The sequence below is a fragment of the Camelus dromedarius genome, chromosome 24 (assembly GCF_036321535.1).
Source record: "Camelus dromedarius isolate mCamDro1 chromosome 24, mCamDro1.pat, whole genome shotgun sequence".
In the NCBI taxonomy this organism is placed as follows: Eukaryota; Metazoa; Chordata; class Mammalia; order Artiodactyla; family Camelidae; genus Camelus; species Camelus dromedarius.
The window spans coordinates 17,688,641-17,716,200 of NC_087459.1; the positions used below are offsets into that span (position 1 = coordinate 17,688,641).

The 27,560-nt window shown below is 45.2% G+C and overlaps 1 protein-coding gene, 1 non-coding gene and 1 pseudogene across 3 annotated transcripts in view; 2 read left to right on the forward strand and 1 right to left on the reverse strand.

Moving 5' to 3' along the window:
• Positions 1–337: 337 nt before the first annotated feature.
• The window catches only part of USP31 (ubiquitin specific peptidase 31), a 69,877-nt gene continuing 42,654 nt past the window's right edge, over positions 338–27,560 (reverse strand). For both annotated transcript variants that reach the window (XM_010986915.3, XM_031433058.2), the window contains exons 10-16: positions 26,222–26,299; positions 25,335–25,464; positions 19,424–19,543; positions 16,890–17,115; positions 12,404–12,562; positions 10,612–10,764; positions 338–8,588 (exon numbers count right to left, since the gene is read on the reverse strand). In XM_010986915.3, coding sequence (XP_010985217.3) covers positions 7,021–8,588; positions 10,612–10,764; positions 12,404–12,562; positions 16,890–17,115; positions 19,424–19,543; positions 25,335–25,464; positions 26,222–26,299 — 2,434 coding nt within the window. In that variant the 3' untranslated portion in view covers positions 338–7,020. The remainder of the gene's footprint in view (positions 8,589–10,611; positions 10,765–12,403; positions 12,563–16,889; positions 17,116–19,423; positions 19,544–25,334; positions 25,465–26,221; positions 26,300–27,560) is intronic.
• Positions 22,984–23,110, forward strand: LOC116147282 (small nucleolar RNA SNORA22). Its single transcript, XR_004130815.1, has one exon. It is a non-coding gene; the product is annotated as a small nucleolar RNA SNORA22 (small nucleolar RNA).
• Positions 23,333–24,400, forward strand: LOC116147206 (T-complex protein 1 subunit zeta-like; annotated as a pseudogene).

Below are 27,560 nucleotides of genomic sequence, written 5' to 3' on the forward strand. Positions count from 1 at the left end.
TTATAGGAAATGTTGAAAGTCCATTAGAATTGAGTTAGAAATGTGAGTTCTTCTCCAGCTCTGTGGCCCAGGACAAACTGCCTCCTGGAGAAAATGGGAATATGAACCCTTGATTGTGAAGATTAAATAAGCATGGATATGGTTTTTTTGGTTTAAAATTTTACTTATAGAGTATCTGTATGTATCCTCCTGTCATGTTTTCATTTTAACACTACGATTTTAAAGCATTTTGAATACATCAGTGTAGTACAAGTACCTGCTTCATTTCCAAGGTTAGTCAACACCAAAAATATATAGGTTGGCAAAGGGGAGAAAGAGGAATGGCTTGAAGAGGGCATCATGTAATAAATTTATTATATTTTGTTACATTTTCCACTTTTCTCTTAATTCCAACTGTATACTATATAATCAACTGCTGTTCCAGAAATAAAACGTTTTAAACATAAAAATATAAATTCTGCTTCTTAAAAGTGCATACACCTTGAATAATAAAACATACAAATAAATAACACAAGTCAGTGACACATCGCATGCACTTATTCTAAAATAATTTAAAATGTATGTATGATACACTTTTTCTTCCAGCCTCAAGGAACGACATCCTGCCTTCCATATTACTGTGCAACTCAAGAAGGAAATTATATACAAATCACTATGAATGGTACGTGAACAATACCAAAACATTTTGTGTACAGTGATACGACATGCAGCTTTTAAGACAACTATAGAAATTCCAGTGTAAAAACTGAAGAGTTTAATCAAGAAACGATTTTTGTAATGGGGCTTGAATTCAATTTTAACCAGTGGTGGGAGGCACAGTTGGTGAGCAAACCTATAGGGAACATAAACGCATATTTGAAAGGCCCCCAAAGAGAACTTAGGCTTCAGAAAGACCTTCACTGCCTCCCCATTTGGTATAATGACACCTCACCGTTTAGAATAGCACCTAGGAAAATTCATATTGCATTTCCACCATTACAACAGGTTATCACTGCTCTGGGCAGCCTTTCGAAAGGAGCATTTCTAACTTGGGTGTTTACTTATATCTTATGACTTGAAATGCTGAAAACACCAGGTAAATTGTGTTTATTTCCTTTCTTTGTAGGCAGCATAATGCTCAACAGGATCAAACCACCTGAGAAGCAGAGCAGATTATTATTTTGAAAATGTTGTAGTGCATTCAGCTCACCACAGATGAAAACTAAATTTCACTTGCCTCCACAGGTAACAACATATACTGCCAAATTTGGGGAAGAACATTATTTGATTTTTTTTAATTACATGAAAAAAAAAATACCAAGGGTTACTGAAAAAAGACCCCCAAATCAAATGCTTCACATTAATTTTTAAACTAAAAAATTATTCCTGAAACTACATTCTGGAGAGTAGAGTGAGCTAAATAGGAAATTGGACGGCAGCCTAAGGTTTGCTATTATAATTACTACAAAGAGACAGTCTAGCAAAATCAGGGACCGGTTTTCCAAGGCCATTGAAGGCTCTACTTCAGCATTTTCTAACTCAGAGTGACTTCTCTGTGCCCCCGCGGGCCTGGCCCTGCCGAGGCCTCCAGGGGAAAGGCTCCAGGGAGGACGCAACCCCCACAGGGCACTCCGCCTGCTCCAGCAAACCAAAGACCACGGACCCCCACCAGATGGGCAAGTGCTGAGGCACAGACAGAGCTCCAGGCCCCTGAATCGGGCCTTGAATCAGAAAGGCTCCCCCCGGCCCCTTATGTCACGCAGGAGGTTGATATTAGTTCTCAGTCTCTCCTTTTTTTCTTTCCTCACCAAAGCAATAGAGGAATCTGAGTTGCTCCTGAGCACTTCCCACGGCAGTGATTCTCGCCATAGGTCTCAGCAAAGGGTGTGTCACAGTGGTTCTCAGTTCTGACTGCGAAGTAGAAACACCTAGGAGCTTTAAATCTCCGCGGTAATTCCTGGGACCTGCCCTTACACTAACTAGATCACAAGCCTGGGAGTGGGACCCAGGCATTTTTAAAAGTTCCCTAGATGATTCTATGAATGCTGGGTATCAGAATCTCAGACAAGTCATTCAGAAGAGGCTTGATGGAATCCTGGGGAGAGTACATGTGTGAGATTTGAAATAGCCTCCCGAGTCTGCCACAAATCTCCCTTCTCCCCTAAACTGGGAAACACCGGTTTTAGACGAACGTTAAGATGGCCCTAGAACCCAATCTACTGTCAGCATTACCGTAAATCCCACAGCTTAGTTTCATTGTAACCAGTGGCTGGGAAGCTCCGAAGTCTCTACAAAAGTGTTTTAAAATTATTAGCACGATTAGAAGCCACATTCTTTCCCTGTGACCGCGATAGAACCCTAGAAGATATAAAAAATTAAAATCTATAGAAAATGGCAGGTTATTTTTAGGACAAAATACTTTAGGAAAGTCTTCAGGCTAAATACAGTATATAAACCAGGGTGTGTTCAACATACCAGTTCCACTCTTGCTTGCAAAAATACTTATTTTACACACAATCTTGCCAATGATCAAAAAAAAAAATTCCACAAAGAGAAACACGTGCAAAGCAAAAGAAATCACATTCATGCTCTGATACTGATTAAGCCACATTAAAAAAATTACAAATTCAAAAATAGAACTCCATGATCTAAGAGTTGCCTTTTTTTTTTTTTAAGTTATGCTGAGTGTAAGTAGTCTATATTTTTTCTACATTTTTTTATGAGTTGCTTGCATAGTAGTAAGAGCATGCTTTCTGGGTTAGGTGGAAGCCATGCAGAATTGTTTTCATTACTTGGGGGAGAAAATGATTGGTCATGCTCAAAAACACACACATCTGCCAAAACACACACTTTGAGAGTTGATCGAAAGGCAGTATAAGACAGAGTGTTCGTTTAAATAAAAGCACAGCGTTCCCTCCCCAAAATATGCAGTCAGGTTGAGCAATACCACATCCTTTAGGAAACTAAAGACAGCCAGCCTGCAGTCACAGCTGCTTCTTGTGTTTCTGTTTATGATAGAGGCACTGATTTGTCAGCAAGTTTTGCTCTTCTCAGTTCCAAATAATGCGAAGTTCAACGCACCTCATGGAATATGCGTTTTATTGAAACTGTGCTTATGATTTGCATTCTATCACAAAAATCCAACCTGGAAATACTAATTATCTTTGCATCCAATAATTATACAGCCTACCTAGGAAACAGTAACTTCAGCTGTTCAGTAATTTGTCAAAATGAAATGTAACGTCAGGTGTCAATCTACTTTTAAAAACGTGTTTATTTGAAATAAATGAGCTTTGTTCACAGCTCTTCTCTGTTCCATTGTCCCTAAAGGCTGCCACTGCTGATTCCTGTACATTCTGTTCCTGCTTTTCCCATGATAGTTATTTTTAAACGGATGACCGTTTTTCTCCCCACCCCCAACCCCCAACCAAAACCCTCACCTCCATCTCATACAGACACAGATGACCAAATTCTAATGCAAAGTGACTTCATAATGGATTTCCAACCCCTAAGTAGTAGAGACAGCTCTGAAAAAGAGGACGTGACAGTAAAACGTCTCTAAAGATGAAGAAGGGCACTTTTGGTTTCCAGAACAGAACAGACTTGCTCGAGAGGCCCATAAGCCTCAGCCGGTCACCAGGATCCATTTGACCTTTCTGTTCGGGAGGACTGTCGCTCCGTCTAGGACATCATCAGCATCCCCTGGGCTCCTCAGCTACAGCAAACTCCTGAAGCTCTCAGCTTGCCTTTACAAGCGAAGCCGGCCCTCAGTGATCGTTTGCAGAATGAGTGAATGATTACTGGAGAGGTGAGGGCAGCCTCACAGACAGTAGCAGTATTCTATCATAACAAATACTCCCACATCCATTTCTATTGGTCCAGCGTAGCGTTACTTACTTTCAGTTAGGCTGCTTTTAGGGTAAGGAAATACAGAAAAAGGTGGGAGAAGGTCTTGAGATGACATGAGCTTAACAGTCTCTTTGTGCTTCCACATTATCTAAGGGATCACAAAGGCAAGGTGGAGGGCTGTCTTAGGGAATGATACAGCCTCAGTGTGCTGGATGTTTACAGGAAAGGAAACCAAGAATAAACAAGGTTTTAAAAAGCAAACAAACATTACAGATGCAACACCAGTATCGGTGATTATTCTGTGCCAGCCAGGAAATGACTGCTCTCATCAGGCCCACTTGGTTGTCAACCAGAAACCCAGGGCTACCATCCTTAGTAGGTGAACTTTAACCCCAAAACCTATGTGCTCATTATGCCAAACATCATTGGGAAAAGGGAAAAACAAAACAAAACACCGGGTCCCTAACTCTACCAAAGGACTGCGTTGACCCAAGTATTAACTTTCTCATAAGACACTTCACACCACAACAAACACCTCCAAACTTCTGGGCAAAATATTCTTTCCTGTGGCTTAAACGTTGCACCTAGTAGTTAGGGATGAAGTTTTCATTGTTTGCCAATGTTACAGAAACATCATGGCCCAAAGACGCCTAGGCGATGCCATAACACGTCTGCTTTTCTTCCCATTTAAACCTGAAATAAGAACTAAACTCCACAGACATACAGTTCATAGATACCGAAAGTTTATTTCTAGATCCCATAGAAAATTAATGGAGCTTGCAGAGTTTTTGTTTTGTTTTGTTTTCTTAAGACACTATACATAAACAGAAAACCCATTCCTGGAGGACTCAAAAATAAAAATATTTACCACTGTGAAAATTAAACTAGATCCTATTAATGCTGAACTGTTTATAGCCCCTCCCAAAACGTACTGTTAAAACACTTTGTGTAGACAAACTGTGATTCTAAGACTGTTCAGAGCTTCTGATAGGAGATTTCAAATGAGATTTACCTATTAAAGAAAGACGAGAGGGTCAAAGTAGACAGATGTTCAATTCTTGGTACTGACGATCCCACATTTGGCGCATCTTTTTCAGGAGATAAAGGTGATACAGGAAAACTAGCAGTGACTAAACATGGATCGGGCTGTCAGTGCGCCGTTGGAAGCAGTAACAATATTGACGGCAGTCCCAGCACAGCAGAGGAGAGGGATGTTGCTCTGGGGAACGGGACACCTGCACGGTGAAACGAGGACACCTAGCAAACTGGTGAGTCCAGGGTTGAGTGCGGTGGGCAATAGGCTCATGTTAGATGGGTTTCACGAAGCACTAGTGTAACTTTCACAAGGCTGAGTGTGTTGTCTTCAATATTGCCAGGGTCTAAAATTCCAGCAACCCTCGACATAAGTTGCCTCCAGACTTGCAAGTTACCTGCTAATGCTCAAATCAGCAGCAAGATAAAGTTAAGTAACCCACTGGAAACATTTCCCAAGAGGTATTCATGGAAACAAAAGTGGGGGAAGGCAGTGTAGAATTCATAGTTATGCATGTAATAATATGTGTTCTGGTGACTTCACACACAGCAATACTGAAAAGGGAGATTATAAATGGATCTGTGCACCAAGAGTTCAGGAAGAACTTGAAGAGTCCATGACTTAAAAAAAAAAAAAGCTAAATGTGAAAGTATATAAACTTAGCATGCTGTATTTCATGGCAAAGTGACATGCTATTCAGAGAGAATCAGAACCACGACTCCCTTGACATTTAAAAAAAAAAAACAAAAAAACAAAAAAAACCCAAACAGAAAAAAGCCCAAAATTCCAGAACACCTCCTAAAAGCTTGAAAAATATATATATCTTGCTTATCTGTGAATTTCTGTGCGGTTCCCTTTTTTTTCCCAACAAGAAATGCAATTTGCACTGATAATGCCAGACGGAACGTGCTCCATCCTGCTTGTGAGCTCTGGGTAATAGATTAAATCTTCAGCACAGAAAAGAAATGACTGCGTTCCCGAAGGGGCAGTCACAACTAAGACTGACAGGCAGGGCCAGAAGTGCGCATGTAACACTCGGTCACACGTCACTCTAACGTACTGTCACTGACAGTTGGCATTAGGAAACTTCTTTCCTCTCCAAGTCATGAGACGAGGAGACACGGGCATGCACACACCGGAGGCACAGTGCTTTCAACTTCTAACCCAGAAAAAAACACCACCAGAGAAAGAAAATGGCACAGGCTCGCACATCCGGTTCAGAATCCATTTTTTTTTTTCTAGGCATCTTTTGAAGGTATTACCTGCTCTACTACATTTCAAAATCCCAATGGCCGTAGCTCGCAAATTTAGAAGGAAAAAAAAAATGAACTACTAGTGACTGGCTTTCTGGCTATCCAACCTGCCACCTCTTTAGGACGTATCCCAAGGGTCAAGACACCCATGGTGCACACATCTTTGCAGATATGAAGCTGGTGAAAGGCTTCACTTCTACCTCTAAAAACATCTATCTGTGGCAGTAGGAGAAACGACAGCCACCCACAGGCCACCTTCTTCTTCAACCCTTTCACTGACGCACCCTCCTAGACTAGCTGAGTATATACCTGAGAAACAGTAGTGTTAAAATATTGCCCTTTACAAAAACTGGTAGATGGGGCCAAAGTGCAGAGAGCGACAGTTTTCCCTCGGTTTGTTTGACTGTTAGTGTCACAGTTTTTAGAGCTCCCGGTGCCACACGACAATCCGCAGTGAGGACAAATTCCACTCAGATGAAACCCAAGTCAAATAATTCATCCTTCTACAGAGCACACTAATGGTAGCTTAACTGGTTCACAGGTTTCAAATCCCTAGTGTCCAACAAAAGTCATTAGAGTTCTCTAGGGAGAAATATGCACAGTTACTAAAGGGACCGCCCAGGGAATCGACTACGATGACTCCAGTTAGCTTGGTATCAATGCTTTGCCTATGGCTGTTATTTGGTTCAATGGCAGAATAAGGCGACGCTTTTAACAATTTGCAATTCAGTTCTCCTCACGCACACACAGACACTCAAACGTACACACGCACGCGCGCGCACACACACACAGTCAGGCACGTGACCCAAAAAATACAAAACAAAAGCATAGAGGGCTTTGGTGGGAGGGAAGAGGTTCTAAATAAATAAACATCTTTACAGATAAAACACTTGGACTGCAGAAGTATCACTGAGGTTTTTGAGAAGGCCGTGCAGAGGTTTGCATGCTAGAAGGTAACTTTTTTGAGGGTTTCTCAGCAGACTGCCTGCCACCAGGAGACGAGGGCACTCCGGAATCTAGCTGGGAAGACTTGGACCTGCGAGCGGACAGCAGGGAATGTTTAGCAGAAGTGGGGTCCTTAGAGATAAGCTGCTCCTTTCCGACTGCACTGGCATTTGGCTGCTGCGAACCTGGCGGCTGGCAGCCTTTCTCAGCCTTGTCACCCACGCCGCTCTTACAGACCGCCTTGACGGCGCTCCCGCCAGCCTTCTTGGACAGCAAGGTTGTCTTGCCAAGATCCGTCGACCGCCGGGTTTCCTTCTGCCTCAGGGCTGACTTGAAGAAGGACAGCCCCTTGTCCTCAGACTTGCTGTCCCTCTTCAGGCCGGCCTTCACGCTCATGCTGGGGGAGCGCAGGCTGGCCATGGAGGAGCTCCGCACGTGCCTGCCGTCCCCCCTGCCGTCCCCGGCTCTGGCCTGGCTCACGCGAGGGGAATTGGGTTTGGAGCTGGAGGTGACGCTGGCTCTGTCGGAAACCAGGCTTTGTCTGGAGCCCTCTCTACTCAAGCTCCTGTCAGAAGTCCTGCTCTTTCCTGGAGGGAAGGGGCCCCTTAGGGCGGGGCCTGAGGCTTTTTTGGCAGATGTGGAGGAAGCAGCGTGAGCGAGGGAAGATGCCGACTTCTGCTTCTGGAGAGATGGGGATGACACGAAGTCCTGGGATTTGGGGGAGGATTCCTTTTTTGGGGCAGGGGCAGGGGAGGAATGCCGTCCACTGGCCCGGGAAGAAGAATCTGCTTTGCTTCGGGAGCGGGAGGGCTTTGTGGAAACTTTGACAGGAACAGGAGAAGAAGGAGACGTACTGGAAAGAGATGATTCCTGGCTTGCCAAGACTGGCCTCCCCTTCCGCAAGCTTCTTTCTGCCTCAGAAGCGCCTTTGGAGCTGGGCGATCTCTTGGCTGTGCTCTCGGGTTTCTTTGCAAGCGAGCCAGGCTGGCTCGGGGGTTTCGCCTCTTTGACGGGAGAGCTGTCTACAGAATCGCTCTGATCCACATAAGCAATCTGGTTATTGTTATCAAACGGATCAGAGACAGGAGGCAAGTGATCCCCTTGTGCTGAGCTCTCGCTCTGTGTGTCTACAACACTGGAGTTCAATCTGCGGGCGTCTGACTCGTCTTTGAACACACCTTCCATGACAGCCAGAGGCGCCCGACCCACAGCCTTGTGCTCCCGTCGACTGTGACTATCGCTTGAGTCCTGGTAAAAGCTAGAAAGGTTCCTCAAGCTCCCAAAGCAAGAAATGGAGACCTTGTCGTCCGCTGCCTCCCCGATCTTCTCCAAGGTGGAGGCGGAGGTGTGAATCGGAGAGTCCCCTGAGAAGCGGGAAGGGGAACTGGAGCGCATCTGCAGCTTGGCTGACAGGGACCAGGAGGGTCTGATGCAGTTTTCGTTGACCGCCAAGGGGCTGGTGACGGAAGATCTGGACGACAAGCTCTGGCGCTGGACGCTTCTCACGAAGGGGCGAGTGGAGAAACCTCCTGAAGGCAGCAAAGAGAGTATCGTTAAGCTAAGGCGACAAAACATCTTGGTAATATCTAAAGATGGAAGGAAGATGGAAGGAAGGCGTGGGGTGGGAGGAGCGTGACCTCAGAGCTCGTACATCTAGGGTCAAGGGGCAGCTATGTGACTTCAACTTTTCTGAACCCAGTTCCCTTATGTGTAAAATAGGGACGTTCTAACTTAGGGATCAGCAGTGCCCCTTCTTGCTCTGTAACAGGGGTCAGCAGACTTTTCCTCCAAAGGCCCCCACACTAAGTATTTCAGGCCTTGTGGGCCAGCTGCTCAACTCTGCCACCACAGGGCAAAAGCAGCTGCAGGGAACACATAAACAGATGGGAGTGGCTGTTCCAATATTTTTTTTTTTTTTTAAATAAAGGCAGGGGCCGTATTTGGCCTGTGGGCTATACTTTGCTATCCCTTGTTGTAACTCAGAGAGCTGCCATAAGGATTAAATAAAAATCTTAAAAGTCCTGGGCCCAGCACCTGGCACCATGTGGCTCCTCAATAAATGTGCGCGACTTCATTTATGGCTTCTTCATCTTGCTGAGGACATCGGGGCTCACAGCAGGGACCCCCACCCAAGATCACACAAATATTTAGACACAGCTAATACCAGAACCACAGCCCCCTCCCCCTGACTCAGTGCCACGAGTAGGCTGCCTGTCGTTGACTATGAAAGCGGATCCGTGGAAAGAACTAAAGAGACAATACATTCCTACCTCGGGTGACTTAAAACTTCCAAGGAAAATATTCTAAATTAAATTCTGCACACACTTGATACTGCAGCTTTGGTATTTGTAAAACTCTGGATGAGATCCTAAGAGATGGGCCCTACTCTGTGGGCGCCACCCTCCACCACTGCAGGATCATGATGCTTCAGCGGGTATCAATTTCACCAACTACACCGCTTAAAAATAGATTGGGGCAAACCATATCTAGGCTTATTCTTAAAACAGCAGTCAATTTTAAGTTTAAAGGCTGCGTTGAAAATAACGTGTAAATAACAAACGAGCCAAGGTTCCTGGTCAGTTTTTCATAAAATGTCAGGAGCTACAGACATTAGCTTAGCAATTTATAGCCCAAGACTCTTATTCTACAAGTAAAGAAGCAACAGCCAAAGGAAGGGGCAGAGCTGGAACCCTGTCGTAGGTCCTCCTCTGGCATCCGTCTTCCAACCTCCTGCTCCTTCCCTCTATTTCACGTTCTCAGAATTACCCACCACCACTAGAGGCGGCTTACTAGAAGCCATCGAAGTGCCGGCCGCAGAATGACACTGGCCGGGAGGTGAGTCCCCATCCTCATTAGAGACGTGGAGCTCACTCCCTTCTCCTCGCAACTCTCAGCGCTCCGCCGCCTGATCCTGCCCACACCGCCCGGGGGTCCCTGTGAGAGCTGAGGGCTGTGCTGCCATGCTCAAGCGCTAAGTGAAGGCAGAAAACCAGAGCTCAAGTTGTACCAAATTTTCAAAGTTTTTATACCGTGATGATCTTCTCAATTCCTAAAAACTACCTTTATGCAGAGGCAACGGTTTTGTTCTAAATGCTTCCATACTTACAAGAACACACGTCAGATCCCTCTAAGGGACTAAGGGACAGTGTGGTGGGAAGGTGAGAAGCCGAAGAGCCGGGAGCCTCCGGGCCAGGCTCAGCACAGCTGCTCGTCAGCCGGGGGCCTCACTGCGTCCCCTTACAGCTATTTGAAGATTTTGAAAAGCACTTTGAAAAAAATGTATACATTATTGCAGAGTTAAAGCTCCAGCCTCCACACAAGGCCTTAAAAGTGGGAAATAATGAAGTGGAAGGAACAAGTCCTAAGCCACAGGAAAAGCAAATGACCCTGTTATATACAGTGTCACTTACGATCATAACCCACAGCCATGCAACCCACACTCTGCAGCCCCTTTTATGTTCTCCACCATAACTTAGTTCCTAAACGTGAGGGACCCTGTGCTGTGTGCCTGGGGTGCCATTTTGGAGATCGGTCACCAAAACCCAGACCCACCATCGTCTTCACTCCTTTCCCCCGTCATCTCCACCGACTCGGACAGCGAGGCCAGGGAGGTGCGTCTGGAGGAGGCTGCAGAGGTCACGCTGGCTTGCTTGCTGCCCGGGAGCCGGCTCACCCAGTGTTCGCACAGGGAGGAACTGGTGGAGCCTGCAGAAAAGGAAGCGGGCGTCGAGGTCAGGCCAGGATCTCGGGGCCCGCCTGCCCTGCGCACGCCATCAGGAAGGGCTGCTGCCCGAGCCGGGGGTGGCCACTGTCCTCACCACCAGGTCAGCCTTAACCCCCAGGCCCCACATTGTGCCTGCTCAAATACCCTGTTAGGATGAAAAGAAGGACAGACTCCTACACTGTCTGCAGTAATAAAACCCAAGTACAGGAATGGGTACTTCATAACGCAAAGTCCAAGTCTTAAGTGCTGGCGATACAATGGAACAGAGACAATCGTTCATATATTCATTTATTCTGCAAACATTTGCTGAGGCTGAGCTCACACCCTCCTCCTTGCCAGTCACTGTTCTAAGCACTTGTAGGAATATTTCTGACACAGAGAGAAGAAACCAAGTAGCAGTGCACTGTTATTTTCTTGGCCTTACTGTTAAGTAGTATTTTAAAATCACTTTCACAATATTAATATACAAACACACGTGCACACACAGGGCTATGTGCCATTCTGTCCTGTTTCAGGGAGGCCCTTCAATATATATTAGAGCAACAGAAACTGTTCTTGAAATTGAGAACATGAGGCAGCATGACTGTCTCAAGTAGACCTCAAGAAAGGGTAATTTCTGAGCATACCTCAGCCCCTGGAAAGCCCTGCGGGACGCAGTGGAGCCCTGGAGCTCCCACCTTTCCATTAACTAAGAGCACGCCTACAGACAGTGGGGTGTGCTGGGAGCGGGGGGTGGGGAGGGGGGGTCTGACTCCAGCAGGGGTCGCTCTGCTTCAGCGATGCTTCCTTTTCGTGGCGTTGAGCTTCAAGGGCAGCAGGGATTAAGATTCTCTAACCTGATCACACATTACCATGTCCTAGTCCTCTAGTCTCTTAAACTCCACTTCGGCATTAAGAAGCATGCATCCCCTGGTTTGGATTGCGTGTGGCTGCGTCAACATCGCATGTGGGTGCTGCTTCCTGCATTTATTAAACACAGCAGACTAGATCCCATCAAGCTAAACCCAAGCCATCGAATATTATTGCAGCCTTCAATCCTTCCCCTAACAGAAGAGGCTGATCTTACGGGAAAAAAGAACAATTTCTATTGGTGCTTTACAAAAGGCTTTAACGCATGTTTACCTAATGAGACACAACAAAGACCCCAGGAGACAGGCAGCCTGATTACACCCAGACTACAGATGACAGGTATGTGGCTTGGGCAGGACGTGCTCCAAGAGAACTCGACCAAGATGTGACAAAGCCGAGTCTCCGTTCTATTTCCAGATCGCTCAGTCCCTCTACTCTGAGAGCAGCATGTCATGCTGCTTTTTTCACTCACTCAGACATGTGTTTGCTCCACAAGTAAACACCGCGGGCTTACTCTGAACTGGGCTCCACTCCAACTCCAGCCCCTGGAAAGCCCTGAGGGACACAGCCACTCCTAGTTCACAGCCGCTCCTACATCCCACCCCCATTTCCTTGACTGCAATCCTTCTGGTTTCCAGATTATATGCAACTGTGAGAATTAATCTGATCCAACTGACAGAATCATGAGACTTTCTGGAGAAACTCTCTGGACCATTAATTACAATTTTCTGCTCGGGGGAAAAAACTGCCCAAATGCAGAGTCGGCCTTACCTGCCACCGAGCTGTTGGCCGACCATGATGGAATGGCTGTCCGCCTCTGGTAGAAGAGGATGTAGGCCGTCTGCGTGCAGACCTCATCTTCCGACAGCTGCTGCACCTCACTGTCGTCGAAGCAGTACCAGAGCCCGTCCACCGAGTTCTTACAGAACGCTGCCAAAAAGAGCCCACCAGCGATCAGCACCAGGCGTGGCAGCGCCGCTGCTCCACGCCACCCACACACATCGTTTCTTTGGCTCACAGAATTAATTCAAGAACCTTCTAAGGCTACAGGTAGTAACACAGAGAGAGGTTAAAAAAATCCAAATTCCAAACCACATTTGGGCAAAATGTTTCAAGAAATTCCAAACTATTACAAATGGATGAAATTCTATTTAATCTCAGAAAACACAACACACTTATTTAAACCAGTGGGTCTCAGCCAGGGACAATTTTGCCCCCTAGGAGATATTTGGTAATGAATGGAGAAACTTTTGACTGTCACAGCTGAGGAGGGTAGGGGAGGATACTACTGGCTTCTAGTCGGTAGAGACCAGGGATGCTGCTAAACATCCTACAATGCTCAGGACAGCCTCACAATGAAGAACTACCCAGCAAAAATGTTAATAGTGCCAGGAGTGAGAAACTCTGGGGTTTTTTTGTTTGTTTGAATGGAGGTACTGGGGATTGAACCCAGGACCTTGTGCATGCTAAGCACTCGCTCTACCACTGAGCTATACCCCATCCTCTGTGAAACTCTGTTTAAAACATGTTGTAACATATTAGTGTTTACGAGAGATAGAAAATAGAATTAGAAATAATAGTAGCAGTGGATAACATTTGTTTAGCACTTACTATGTGCATCTCATTTAATCCTATGGGATTTGTCCTATTATTATTCCCGTTTTACAGAGGCTCAAAAAGATTAACCAGCTTGTCCAAGGCCATGCAGCTGGTAAAGGGAAGGGCCCAGCTCATTTCAGGACTGTCCAATCCCTGAGCTTACTGTTAAACCCGACCGTACCCGGTCGCTCTCAGAGGTAGCACAAACGATGCCTCATGAAGTCCCCAGGCAAACCGAGAACATCTGAGCTCATGAATGCACGCGGCCTGCTCTCTGGTTCAAATTCTAAGCCTGAGATAAAAACAGAGCATCCAAGTACCAGCAAGAACAGACACAACTTAGTGTTTGTGAAGCCACATCACCCTGTAAGGACATATCAAGGAGCAGGTAAGCCTGATCCAGGAAGGTATGTTCTTATTACACTTGCTAAAAACACCCATTTATTTGGGGTGAAAGTAAGTGCGCGCTAGAATATTTGGTTAACGCTGGATCAGTAGGGCCCCAGGGGCACCAGGCGGGACTCCCCCCGTCGGCCGCTACTACTTTTCTAAGCACAGACTCCCAGGAGATGAAAGGGACCCGGGAGAGGAAGGGCTGTTCCAGACAGGTCTGGAAAAAAAAGAGCAGAATAAGACTCTGAGGCTGCAGGGAGGGAACTGGTCCGCAGCTGTAGACTCACTAGAACCAGAGGGGAGAGAGCTGGAGACACATGCAGCGAACGGAGCAGGTAAGGCAGCACCCATTTGCTCGATGGCGTCGGGTCAGGCTTGATGCACAGACAATCCCGCTGGTGGGGGGCTGCTATTCGGGGTGGAGGTGGGGGTGACGGTAAGAGAAGGTGCCAGAGCAACCCCGTGCTAGCTTCAGCCTGTTTCTCTTCAGGACGGTCTGTCCTCAGGCATGGCGTGGAAACCCGGGCAGCACCGTGACTCACTAATGCATCAACGATGTACTTATAAAATAATTCTGTGTGCTTTTCTTCCTAGCACCACTTTCTGAGGTGTTTTCTAGACCGGTACTACTCAAATTGTGGCTCACAGACTGGTCACAAGATAAGCCAAAACGAGGTAAGTATTTTAAAAAGTTCATGGCAGTATGACACTGCATGATATTCTTAATGCATTTTTGCAAAAATACTGGGTTCATGAAAGACTGGAAAATTTTTTAAAGGTTTAAAAGAGTTTTTTAAAGGTTCTTCATCACAGATGGGTTGAGAAGCACCGTTCTAGAATCCTTACACAAGTCAGCCATGCACGTACCATGTAATTATAGTTAGAATCAGTGTGAAGTAAAGACCATGGCAAAATAAACACTCCGAATGAAAGCTCAAAAACAAGGTACCCTTAACTCAACGATGCTGAGGTACTTCAAATGTTCTTCCCCGAAGAGCAGTGATACGGCCTAAGTACGGGAAAGGGGAAGTAATGCAGCGGGCTTGAGCTCCGCCCAGGTAACAGGCCCCGCAAGGAGGCAGGACCACTTCTGGCTCCCTCATGCGGTCGCCAGGTTAGAATAAGGGGCTCACCTGAGGGCACAGAGCTGGGAAGGCGTGTCTGGCTCCTAACCCACACTCCTCTCACCAGTTTGCACCACCTCCGAGGTAGGTACGGGTTTCCAGGCACTTTCCAGAGCCTGTTCTACGTAAAGAGCAACACGATAGGCTAAAATCTAGCACTATCCTATCTTCCTCAACAATTTCTTGCTAGAAACTACACAACGTGCTCATCATACTTTCCTGAGAAGCAGCATTACACTTTCCTGGAAGACGCGTTCTTTACCGGAGGAAGCTAGCTGAACACCAACCAGGGATGCTGGCCAAGGCGTCACTTCACCAGCTGAGTACATAATTCTGTGACTCAGCATCAAAGACCACAGATGACCAGTAATGCCACGAAAGCAAGAATCCAACTGGACACACAGCATTTATTATACAAGTGGCCTCCATAAAATGTAAGTGTGAAATATGTAAGACACAAAAAAACAGTATTAAAATTTGGTTTATATCAAATACGAGGTAAAACATATTGAAACATTTAATTAATATTAACTTTTGTGCTCTATGGACTGAGAGGATCTACTGAACTTCTCTATCTCCTTTTTTTCTCCTTGAACGTGCTTCCTAGGGCAAGTAGCGGCCATCCACACCGTTCCACTATGAAATACACTCCAAGCCGGGATCACTCTGCTCACAAGTAACTGCTGCCTGCAACAACTAAATATTGAAAGAACTTGAACTAAAAGGGTCTCAAGAACGAAAGACTGTTGTATCCAGTCACCTCCCCGCCCCCTGCCTCCTGGAGGGAAGAGCAGGTTGAGAGATTAAATATAACGGGCCAAGGATGGGGTCCGGGGCCCGATGGGCTCCTTCACCTCGCTGGTGGGGGATGAGGGCTAACTGCCAGGGGAGAGTCTGAAACACCAACTGGAAGGGTCTACCCTCCTCCACCTTCCCCTACCTTTGCGAACCACTAGCACCCTGGGGCCTTGTTGCAGAAACCACTGAGTTGAGGAAGAAGAAGTGTCCCACAGAAGTGTACGTGCCAGAGAAGCTGAGTGGGAAGGATGCCGAAATCCGAGTCTTGGCCACCCATGCAGTAGGGGTACCCTCACATCAAGTCCCCCACACGCAGGGGTCCCAGCAAGAAGCCCCCAAATCCACCTGCTTGCCCCAGGTGCATGCATGCCCTTAACCCAACAATACCATTCCTGAGACTCAATCTCCAGGAAATACAGAAGTAAAATACAGAAGAGGTGACTATGCACAAAGATGTTCATCAATGTTATCTTCAAAGTTAAAAATTAGAAACAATGTATGTGTGTTCAACAATGGGGGACAGTCATATAACATTAGAGATCTATCAACAGAAGATTCTGTGGTCATTAAAAATAGTGTTTATAAGAATTAAGCATCTCCCCCATTAGCCCATAAGGCCCTCACGTGTGGGCAGCAGGTTGCTAACCCCTGCAATGGGGAGTTATTGTTTAACAACTATGGAATTTCAACTTGGGAAGATGAAAAAAATTCTGGAGATGGACAGTGGTGATGGCTGCACAAAGATGTGAATGTACTTAATGCTACAGAACCATATACTTAAAGTGGTTAAAACGGTAAATTTTGTTATGTATATTTTATCACAGTTTCTAAAAATGTTTAGAGTGGTTATTTTTGAGTGATAAGCCCATGGGTTGATGGTATTGTTTTTCCTACCTCTCTCCAGTCTCTAAATTTCATATGATGAGTACTGTTGCTTTTACAAATGAAAAAGTAAATTTAACCTTAAAATGAAAAATCTTGCCAAGTCACTTTAAAAACACTATAAAAGTGATTGACAATTGCTCCAAGCAAGGGAGATAGATGCCAGGACCTCAAGAAAGGAGAGCAAAACTTTCAACGGGGCTTGTAGGTGAGGTCAACAAAGCGAGTCCTGGGTGAGCCAGACGATGCCACCGTCTGCACACACCCTTCCCGGCTCAGGTCAGACCGCGACCAGACGATCCAACTCAGGACAGAGACCCAGAGGATGAAAACCGCCCGCACAGTTGCCACACTGCCTGCTGGAAAAGAAAGTGAGGCTCTAAAGCAAAGCAGCCCTGTCACAAGCAAAACGCGTCGGGAGGAATGGTCAGCACGGACGCCCGGCCTCTCGCGCTGCAGACCTGTGTAGTGCCCCCCTTGCATGGTGCCGTGATGATTGCACACAGCATACAGGTCATAGATGTAGTCCTCAGGGTCCCTCCCGAGTCCGTAGGGCCGTCTCCACGGAGACCAATGGGATGGCAAGCTCCAGCTGCTCTGGCTTCTCTTAACTACATGAGGTGTCATGTCCAGGCCAGTCAAAGGGAACTTGACCATGTTCTGAAGTTTCATACGCCTGTCTCCTTCCTGTTACAAGAAGAAAAACAAGTTCTGATGATATTTCCATGCAAACAGATGGCAGGTCAGTTCAGTGTGGAACGCAGACTCCATCAGCTGAAGGAGGTCTGAGTTACCTATCGGACGTTTCCCAAGACACACACGAAATAAGGAAACAGACTAATCGTTTCAACTACCTGGAGGACCAGGTATTAATATTACCAGAAATGGAATCAGTGATGATCTACATGTACAGGATGATGAGCCTCTCTGAGTCTTCATTTCCTTAACTGATAAAGGGTTTTTTGGTCTTTAACTTGCAAAATGACCATTTCAGGTGGTCCATCCTGAGACCTCAGTCACAGAGACATGAAAAGTAATGGGACAGTAACACACGTGAAGGGCAGAGCCCGGCGCCGGCGGAGAACAGCTGTTCACACAGCAGGGCCTCTTTCCTCCCACCTCCCCCAGCAGGCACATGAAAAGCCAACAGCGACTCAGCCCAATACATTCATTTAGCTGACAATCCTGGGTAATCTGTACTTCCCATTAAACCCACTGAGAGATCCTTTGAAATCTGTCGGTTGAATAGATATTTACCAATGTTTCCTGCGTCTATGGGAGCTCTAAAAAACTAATCGGACACACATAATGCCGATCCTAAGGAGCTACGGGTCAGCCAAGGGAAGAAAAATGTTCATAAAAAAAGGCAGGATGGGCCCTGGATGGTCAGGAAGGTCAGGCTAAAGAATCTGAATCTTGTTCTGCAGTCAAGGGGGAAGCACTGAGGCTATGAGGGAGGAGGAGGTGACGTCAGCAGAGTGGTCATAAACAGTGCCTGAAACACGGCAGAAAGGGAAGAGCAGTGTTGGTTAAGGAAAGAATTAAAAGACACTGCAATTGCAACCAGCTGGGAAGTATCAGAAGCCTGAACTGGCAGGGTGACACCAAGAATGGGGAGAAGGGGACACGTACAGGAGGCAGTGGAGAGGCACAGCCAAGCTGAACAGGTGACTGCCCAGGTGACAGGGACAGGAAAGAAGAGTCAAAGATGGCAATGCAGTTTTGAGTTGGGGTGCTGGAAGGGTGATCCTATGTCTTCAAAAGAAACAGGGAGCAAAGGAAATCAGTCTGTGTGTGTGGAAGGAGACAGAGAAGGCTAGGGTCCAAACCCTCAAGCAGCAGTCCACCTGCAGATCCCAATGGAAGATGCAGCTGAGACCCTCAAGGCAAATGCCCACTCTTCACTAGTACAGGAGCTGGACATCAAACCTCTGTGTGAAAACAGCCCCACCCCGGGGACCACGCACGTGTCCTCCAACACCTTCACTTCATCAGAGGTCCTCGACATCTCTCAAACCTATCCAGGTCCCTCCATCGGCACCACCGCAACCCTACTGCAAGCCATCATCATGCCTCCCCCGGATGCCTGCAATGGCCGCCTGCAGGTCTCCCATCCTCTCCCTGTGGCCTCCAGCCCTCCACACAGCAGCCTGAATGCTCTTCAAAACAAAGACTGGGAAGTGCTGCTTCTCTGCTTCAGAATCTCACTCTGCCTGCAAGGTTCTGCTGGGACGACCAACCCCACTCGCCTCTTCTACCTTAACTCACGTCTTCCCCTGGCAGCCCCCAGAGCCCCACCAGCCTCTGCTTTCAGCCCCGTGCGCATGCTCTGCACCCACGGCGCCCTCGGCCACGACGCGTGTGCAGCCCTGCTCCCCACCTCACCTGGTACAGGCCTCCTCCTAGTATTTCAGATACAAGCCTTCTCAAAGCCAGGCTCAGAGACCTCTCCAGCGTTTACCTCCCATTTACCTCTCTTACGATAGGGCTGCCAGGACAACTCTAACCTTAGGAATAGAGAGCCTTTTTGGGAAAACTGGCTCACAAAGCAAGACAACTCAAAGCAGAGTTTCTTTGCATATACTTATGACTCATCTCCCCAACTGTACAGCAGCTTCTTGGAAGCAGGACGACACCCGTTATCACTTTAGGTAGAAATAGAATTCTACCCGCCCCCAGAAAGGAGCTCAATTGTTTTTTTAAATCCCAGAGTACACTTACTTGAGCACAACATTCTAAAATCTAAAGCAAATCCTCAGGAACAAAGTAAAACAGCTACAGTATGAACTAAAATGTTTAGGGTTTAAAGGGTCACAGGATGCTCGAACTTTGCTTTGGGAAAGAACAAAACATGGCCCCACAGGGACAGCTGTGTGTCTGTAACACAGATCACTGGATCAAACAGGGACACCAAAGACCACTCCATGCTCCCCACCAGTAGGGGGCGCAAGAAGCTTGGCCACAGCTTTTTTCCCAGGATAGAGGTCTGCCTTACCTGGCGAAATCTCTTCAGGTGCACGATAAGCACATCAGGCAGGGTCCAGAGGCTGAGTGTGATGCTCCCCTGCTGCAGCTGCTTGCAGTGCGGGCAACGCCAGGCGTCATCTGGGGCAAGCTGAAAACAAGGAGCACGACCTCTGTTAAGCGCCAATTAAGGCACGACTTTTTTATAGGAGACGGCTGGACTCACTTCTTGGCCAGGCCATGGTACAACTCAGAATCTCTCCAGAAACTACGTACGATGGGAGTCAGTGGGAAAACACAATCCAAAGTGCTGCCTGGCTAGAGCTGGCACCCAAACATTTGCTAAACAGATTACATCTCAGAAAGGAGCAGCTTGTCTAGGTGAACACTGTACAGAGGATGTTGAAAGTCACAGAAGCACGTCACGCTCAGCACACTCCCAAACTCAACTCACCGCCTTTCTAGCAATATAGTTCCCCTTCCTCCCCTCCCTGCATGTCCCACCTCAGCAAATACCATTACCACCCATCAAGAGCAAAATTCAGGGGGTTATCCCAAACCCTCAAGCCCTTCCCTCCTCCTCCGCTCCACGTCCATCCAAAGTAACGCTGCCGCTCTTCACACCTGTCTCCTCCTGTCCGTCCCCCTAACCCACCTTCATTGAAAGTCCTCACTCGCTCTTACCTGGTCTTCCTCAAGTTTCTTCACTGTCCTCCCGCAAGCACCAAACTGCTCCAAACAACTCTCCCTGCCTGCCATCAACAAGATCTTCCTCAACATCAGTCTGAGGCCCCAAATCCACATATGTCATCTCTGCAGGCAAGGATTTTGGGATGGAGACACAGAGGTACTAATACGGCATGTCTGATGAGAGATTTTTTAAATCTACTCTGGAATTCAGAAGCTGTATCAGACCTGGACCATCAACATGACGAGGTAAGGGAAGCCATGGGAATGGATGGTGATGCCCACTGAGATGGAAGAGAAAGGAGCCAAGGACAGAGTCTTGGGGAACGCTGATTTCTAAGAGAAACACAAAAGTGGACAAACCACCAGAACCTGAGGACACACACCCAGAAAAACAGGCAAATCAGGAGCACTGCTTTTATGCATATCAAGAAAAGAGAGTGGCAGGCACAGGGTGGATACCATATCCTATGGAGAGGTCAAATGCAGACTGAGCAAAGGCCACTAAATTGAGCAAACTAGGGGCCACTGAAAACTTCGGAGAGCAGTGTCAGGAACGCAAGTCAGACATATGACGAGGTTGGGGAGGGAGTGAGTGGAAAGACTGAAACCACTAATGGTAAAGTTAGGCAGAAAAGAGGAGAAAGACTGGCCTGGTAGTTTGAAAGGGAAGGAGAACTGAGGGGATTTTTTTCAGGACAGGGAGACTCAATCATGCGCGTAGGAAAGATGAGGAGGGACAGAAGTCTGGGTGGATGAAAGTGAATCAGAAAATTAAACTGGAGGGACCTAAACTCATCCGGTAAGTCCACATCTGTGTGACATGCTGTCTACATGCATGGCCATCCAGCTCAGTGCACGTGGTAAAGGAGCCAGGTGTGGTTAATTCGTTCTTAAATTCCAATACATCATAAACAGATACTCTTCTGTGAGACACAATAAGAATGTCATGACAATGTCTAATAGCTTTGACAGTTTCTAAAACACTTCTCAGTTTCTGTGCTTATCTACAAAGAGCTCCGGGACCTGCACAGCACACGTAGGGCAACGCGGTCCAGCTAAATGCCTCGCAAATGAAAGGGGCTGGCTCCGGAGGCGGCCGGTCCGTTTTCAGACAGTCTTTTACCAAGTTCTTCCTCATATGACGACAAACTCACTCTCTCTCTAATTTCCAATCTTTAATTCTACTTTTTAGATAAAATTAAGTCGAATCCCTCATCCACAAGATGGTCCTTGAAGTACCTGAAAATAACTATCAGGCCCCACGTAAGGCTTCCCTCATCAAGACATAATCAGCCGTGTCAGGATTTCCAGACACACCATTCCCTACCCACGCTCTCTGTTTGTGCCCCAGCTTGTCAGTCTCTTAATGTGAACGTTTAAGGTAATGAGAAAAGCAGTGCTATCACCTCTGAGTTCTAGAACCTGTTTCTAAAGCATCCTTAGACAACCAACTGCGGCTGACACCTACATGATGTTGCTGACGGTTACTGGTCTTACAGGCAACTTGACCCCAAGACTATCATCACACAGCCCACTGCTAAGTCCTACCTTCTCCTCATCTGTATCTGTGTTATTTTTGGACCCAATAACTGGACCTAATAGCTATTTGAATCCAATAACTGAAATTCTCAAGGAATAGCCCCCTTCATGCATTCTGGTAAATATTTTTTGAATGTTTTCTATGTGCCGGAAACTGCTACACAGGCTAGTATTATTTTATGACGAGGATAGATTTTCTTACCTGCTGTCCCCCAGACACGCTGGACTCATTATTGTTTCTCAACCTTCCTTCCTATCCCAGGACCTTCACTTCTTTTAAGTACCTGTTTAACCCCACTAGACTGTAAAGAGCTTGAGGGCACAAATGTTGTCTGTCTTGGTGCCTGCCGTATCCCCGGCACCTAGCACAGCACCTAGCACATAGCACCTAGCACCTAGCACCTAGCACAGCACCTAGCACAGCACCTAGCACACAGCACGTACTTAACAGACATGTACGGAGCAAACAAACCTCAACTGAAATATATAACCTAGCTTGTTTTGCTTTTGTTTTGTTTTGGGGGGGAGGGTAATTAGGTTTACTTATTTAATTTTTTTAGAGGAGGTTCTGGGGGTTGAACCCATGCTAAGGACCTCCTGCATGCTAAGCATGTGCTCTAGCGCTTGAGCAACACCCTCCCCCTAGCTAGCTAGAAAGATCACTGAGATGTTTCACAGTGTTGCATCTAGTAGATTGGCTTGCTTTAATTAAGCTTTGTGACATCTCCCAAATCAATTAAAAAAAAAAAGCTAAATAGGATAAGGTGCTACACAGAGCGTATAATCAACCAGTTTCAAAGCCAATTATTTTATATAAGCCCCAAATTTGAAAGATATGTCTAATGAAAAACTACTAAAGGCACTAGCTATTAACCGCCTGGGAGAGAAAAGACTCAGTGAGAAGATAAAAACCAATTTTCAAATATTTGAAGCATAGATAAGTAGAAGAAAATTAAGACTTGTCCTCAACCGTTCTTACTGAACTCAAGAGAGAGAACACCTGCTGGTTGTGGTAACTCGGGGACACACTTCAGGTTAACTTCGGTCACCATGGGAGATACCCAAAGAGGAAATGGTGTCTCTTTAGTAAGCAAATGCCTCAAAACTAAAGCTGTACAAACAGCAGCTGAGCAGTCATCTATCTGAAATCAGGCAGAAGAACTCAACCATTAGAAAAAAGAAGTTTTAAAGTCCTCTCCAACCCTGAAATGGCATGATTCCCTCGACGCAAGAGTGAGTAACAATCAGTAGCCAGAATTATAATCCTAAACATCAACTCAAGATTAGATGAACTCCAAGTGCCCTCATCAAGGTTTCTCAAGGTGCTCAAACCTGGAGAGGCTGAAAAACCACGTAGGCCTGTTGTGCAGTGGACACCAAGTGTGCTTTAGCTCCTTGGCTTTGATTCTGTGGTAGAGCAATGTCTGTTCTTTTCCTCTACACTGAAAGAACTACTTATGCTTTTAAATATATTCAGAACATCATATTAACGTTCAGCACATCATTTTAATGGTATTAAAGAGTATGAATGACCCAGAATGCCCCTCTGTAAATTTACTTTATCATGAACTACAGTTGGCATCTAACTGAAGATCTCCCTGTCAGTGGTGGTTTTGTAACTGTGCGTTTATTAGAGGGTCTTCATCCCAGAATAATAACAGAAGGATTTGAAGCTGCAAAGGGAAAGGGACTTCAGTTTGGGGAACAAGTCAAAATACGCAAAGAGATGAACAGGGAAAGGCTTATAGATGTGGCCAGAACATCTCTATGTACTAAAGTTCATGCTAAACTTGCTGAAGTTTTAACAGAAGCTGAAATGGACTTCATTTTGGCCATTAAAAAAAAAAGATCAATGTATTAACCTCTTCATGGCTGAGATCATGAAGATGAAATAAATTTTAAACCTATACAAGCTTAATCTTGTTTTGGACCATGGGACACGGCATCCTGATACGAAAAAAAAAAAGTATAAAATGCATACATCCTTACATGCAATGTACCATAGAACAGGAAAAAACAGATGTTAAAAAGAAAGTGTGGTGGTGATTCAGATGAAGAGCTTGTTATTAATCAAAATGGCATTGACCCCTTCGCCTTAGATGCTCTTGCAAAAGAAGGCACAGGAGCTCCGCAGAGAGCTGAAAGGAGAAATGTGGAAAGGCTGACTCTTGCTTGCAATGAGGTAGCCCTAAATTCTGCTGATGACCTAAATCCCGGCTGGGACACGCAGGACTTGTCTATGACTACACACAGGGAGAAGCGAAGTTTGCCTTTACTGAGAAACGAGAACAATCCTCACTCCATCACATTATTGGTCAAAGGACCAAATAAGCATGCCCTCACCAAATCAAAGATACAACAAAAGATGGCTTGAGGGCTGTTAAAACTGCTATAGATGATGGCTGTGTCATTTCACGTGCTGGTGTGGTGGAAGCGGCGATGGCCGAAGCCCTGATTAAATGTAAGTACAGACAGTGAAAAGGGCAGGGCCCAACCTGGGAGTTCAAGTATCTGCTATTGCATTGCTCACTATTCACTAGGTTCTTGTGCAGAACTCTGGTTTTGACCTTCAGGAAACACTAGTTCAAGTTCAACTGGAGCATTCAGAATCAGGTCAACTTGTGGGTCGGGTCACCTGAACACAGGTGAGCCAGTGGTAGGCATATAGGATAACCACTGTGTAAAGAAACAGCTTCTTCATCCCTGTACTGTGACTGCCACTGACATTTTATTGGTTGATGAAATCATGAGAGCTGGAATGTCTTCTCTAAAAGGCTGAACTGAAGCTTCCCCTGTATCATCTGAATCATGAAGACTCTACACAGTGAGCCTCGGAATAGAGCTATGGAATTTTGGTCCAAGCTTCAAATGATTTTCAAAGTTATTCTTTTCCCCATATGAAAAAAGGAGAGAAAACTGGCACCTATACAGATTTTGAAGTTCCGAAATTATAATTACAGTCTTTTTAAAACCACACTGCAATGTACACACAAACAGCAGGCTGTATTTATCCAATGAACAGGATGTTTTGCTTTAGCTTCAGTTATATAAAAATGTATGTTAGATAAGCATATGCGATCTACCTTGTTATTAAATGTTCTTTGTTGGGCAGAGAGAAAAACCACACCTAGGCACGGGCCCTGTGCATTACCTGTCCATCCAATCACTCAAATATTTACTGAGTCCCTACTACCTGCAAAGCACTGTGCTGAGTGGCCTAAAGCATGCTGTCCAACAGAACGTTAAGTCTGTATCTACACTGTCCAGTATGAGAGCCGCCAGCCACATGTGTCCACTGAGTCTCTGAAATGGGGCTAATGGAACTGAGAAACAGAATTTTTAGTTTTAATTAATTTTAATTGTAATTTAAGTAACTCATGGCACCTATGTTTTTAGTAGCAAAAAGTTGAGAACCACTGAATCTAGTTACTAAAGAAAATAATTTAAAATCTCTAAATTGAAACCAAAAAACAACTTTATCATTAATCATCAAAAAGTGAAAAAAGAAGGAAGTAGACAAAGGTTCGTTTCTAGAGCATTTCAATTAATCAAGAGTTCGAGAAATGTAAACTGCCTTTTGTTAAGGTCCTAAAAGGAATAACACTAAGATGCCCACCACAAGTGCAGAACCTAGTAAATGCAAAAATCCTGGGGAGTTTTCTGGGGTATAATCTGTTCCTACCCTCACCCAAGAAACGCTGCCCAATCCTTACCCGTTCCTCTTTGGTGTAGAGTTGGAAACACTGGGATAAAGTGCAAGTCTGAGGCTGATGGTGACGCTCCCTTTGCAGACGGACGCTTTCTGCATCAGGGATATACTCATCTTCAGTATTTACAAACAAACTGCCATCGGGAGAAAAAAGCATTTATCAGAGAATGTCTTACAAAACTGACACAAAATACAATTAACAGCTTCACACTATAGCTATAAATTCATAACCAAAAAGACCAACAAGTAAGAAAGTAAAAGTGGCAATCCAACTTTTCAGTGTTCCAAAATGTTCTTGAAAAGTTCTCTATCTATAAAGTTATTTCCAAGAAATAACTTGGAATTGGTTTTTCTCGAATTGGCCACAAACTGTGCTGACTAATTCATACATTCTTGTCCTTTGTATCAAAGGGCATGCATTTGGCGTAACTGTCTAGAATTAATGGGCCTGTAACAAAAATCAAAGTAATCTGACCTACACAGTAGTTAATGAATACACAGCTTCTGTCTCATTAAGCAGCAAACAAATGTTCTAAGGTTTGGAGATCCAGACAACAGACTGTATAGGAGAGAAATTATTAATAAACTGCTTAAATAGGGGGGAAGGTGTAGCTCAGTGGTAGAGCACATGCTTAGCAATGCATGAGGTCCTGGGTTCAATCCCCAGCATCCTCCACTAAAAATAAATAAATGAATAAATAAACCTAACTACCTCCCCTCACCAAACAACAACAACAAAAAATAGAATCAGAACAAACTTTTAAAGGATTAGCAACATACATTTTCTTCCTTAAAGAGAGGTTTGTGTTTCAACTACTTTGAAAGATCAAAGTATGCTATTAAAATGAATTAAACAGTGACTCTATAAACATTAAGTAAAAAAGTACTTACAAATCTTTTGTCTCCTTGTCCCATTCTACCACTAATTTCACATGAGCAGTGCCACCTGGTCCACAAGATTTTAGGGCCCTGCAGGATGGGGAGTGGTGTCTCATATTATTTTCTAAATAAATTGTTTTAAATATGATTGTCCTACCTAAAATCATGTGATTACTAAAAGTCTCCATCATCATCGTTCCCCATCAGAAAAAGTTTCTAGTGAGACCATTATAATCTCATATTTAATAACTAGAGTACAAAGGAAAAATCCTTAAATTAAAACATCCAACATAGAAATAAAGATACTGGAAGAAATTTAGTACCACACTACAAAGCTATCCACAGTAACTCTTAGATGTTACCATCTTTCCAATTACTGTCCAGTTTCTCACCAGGACTGACAGGATGGCAGTCTCTCTGGGAACAAAGTCTGCTCCTGCACCTCTCCTCCTCCCCCTATAAACCATGCCTAGTCCCTGGACTGTGCCCACGCCAATTTAAACTTGAGGGGTGTCCTGCAAAGCACCCCCCAAGTTTCACCTCACTTTTCCCCCTGAGCTCCTTGGCTCCTTGTCATCTCCAGAGACACTCAGCATTAACTGAGTCAATATTACACATAAAATGGGTTTTTTTTTATGTTTTGCAATGTTTTGAATCATTATCTAATCTATTAACTCTCACCTTTAAAACCAAACAGTGAGCTGTTTTCAAACGGAACAGTGTTGTACACTTTTTTGGAATCCTGACATGCAGGCACTACAATATTTATTGAAAAAACCATTATAATAAAAACGTGTTTTTATACTTCTATGTATCCATAGCGTGTCTATATACACATATCTGTTCTTTTATTAATAATGTAGAGTGTTGTAATATAACAGAGGTGGCAGAGCAGAGTGACTAATTCTAAGGGGGGTGGGGAGGAGGAACAGTGTGAAGAGAGGCTCAAAAGGAAGGGATTATCAACAGAGGAAACCACATGTGCAGAGGCACAATACAACCAACTGTACGTGCGAACAATCCTCACTACTCGGATGCCGCTGAAGGTTTAAGACAGTGGGGAGAGAAGAACAAGGCCTGACAGAAGGGAAGTAACCAGGGTTCAAACTGTGAAGAACTTCCTTTACTGTGGAAACTGGGTTCCAGCTTTTAGGCCACGGGTCACCATTTAAGGATTTCAAGGAGGACAGTGGTCTGATTAGAATTCTACTTTGGAAAACTTCAATCTTGGTGAGTATGAAAGTGCAATTCATCTGCAGTTTTGAAACATAGATTCATTTACTTTCCTAACTAATTCACTTTCCTAAATACTCCAAGCTTTTCTGATTCCAAAAAAGATCATAAAACATAT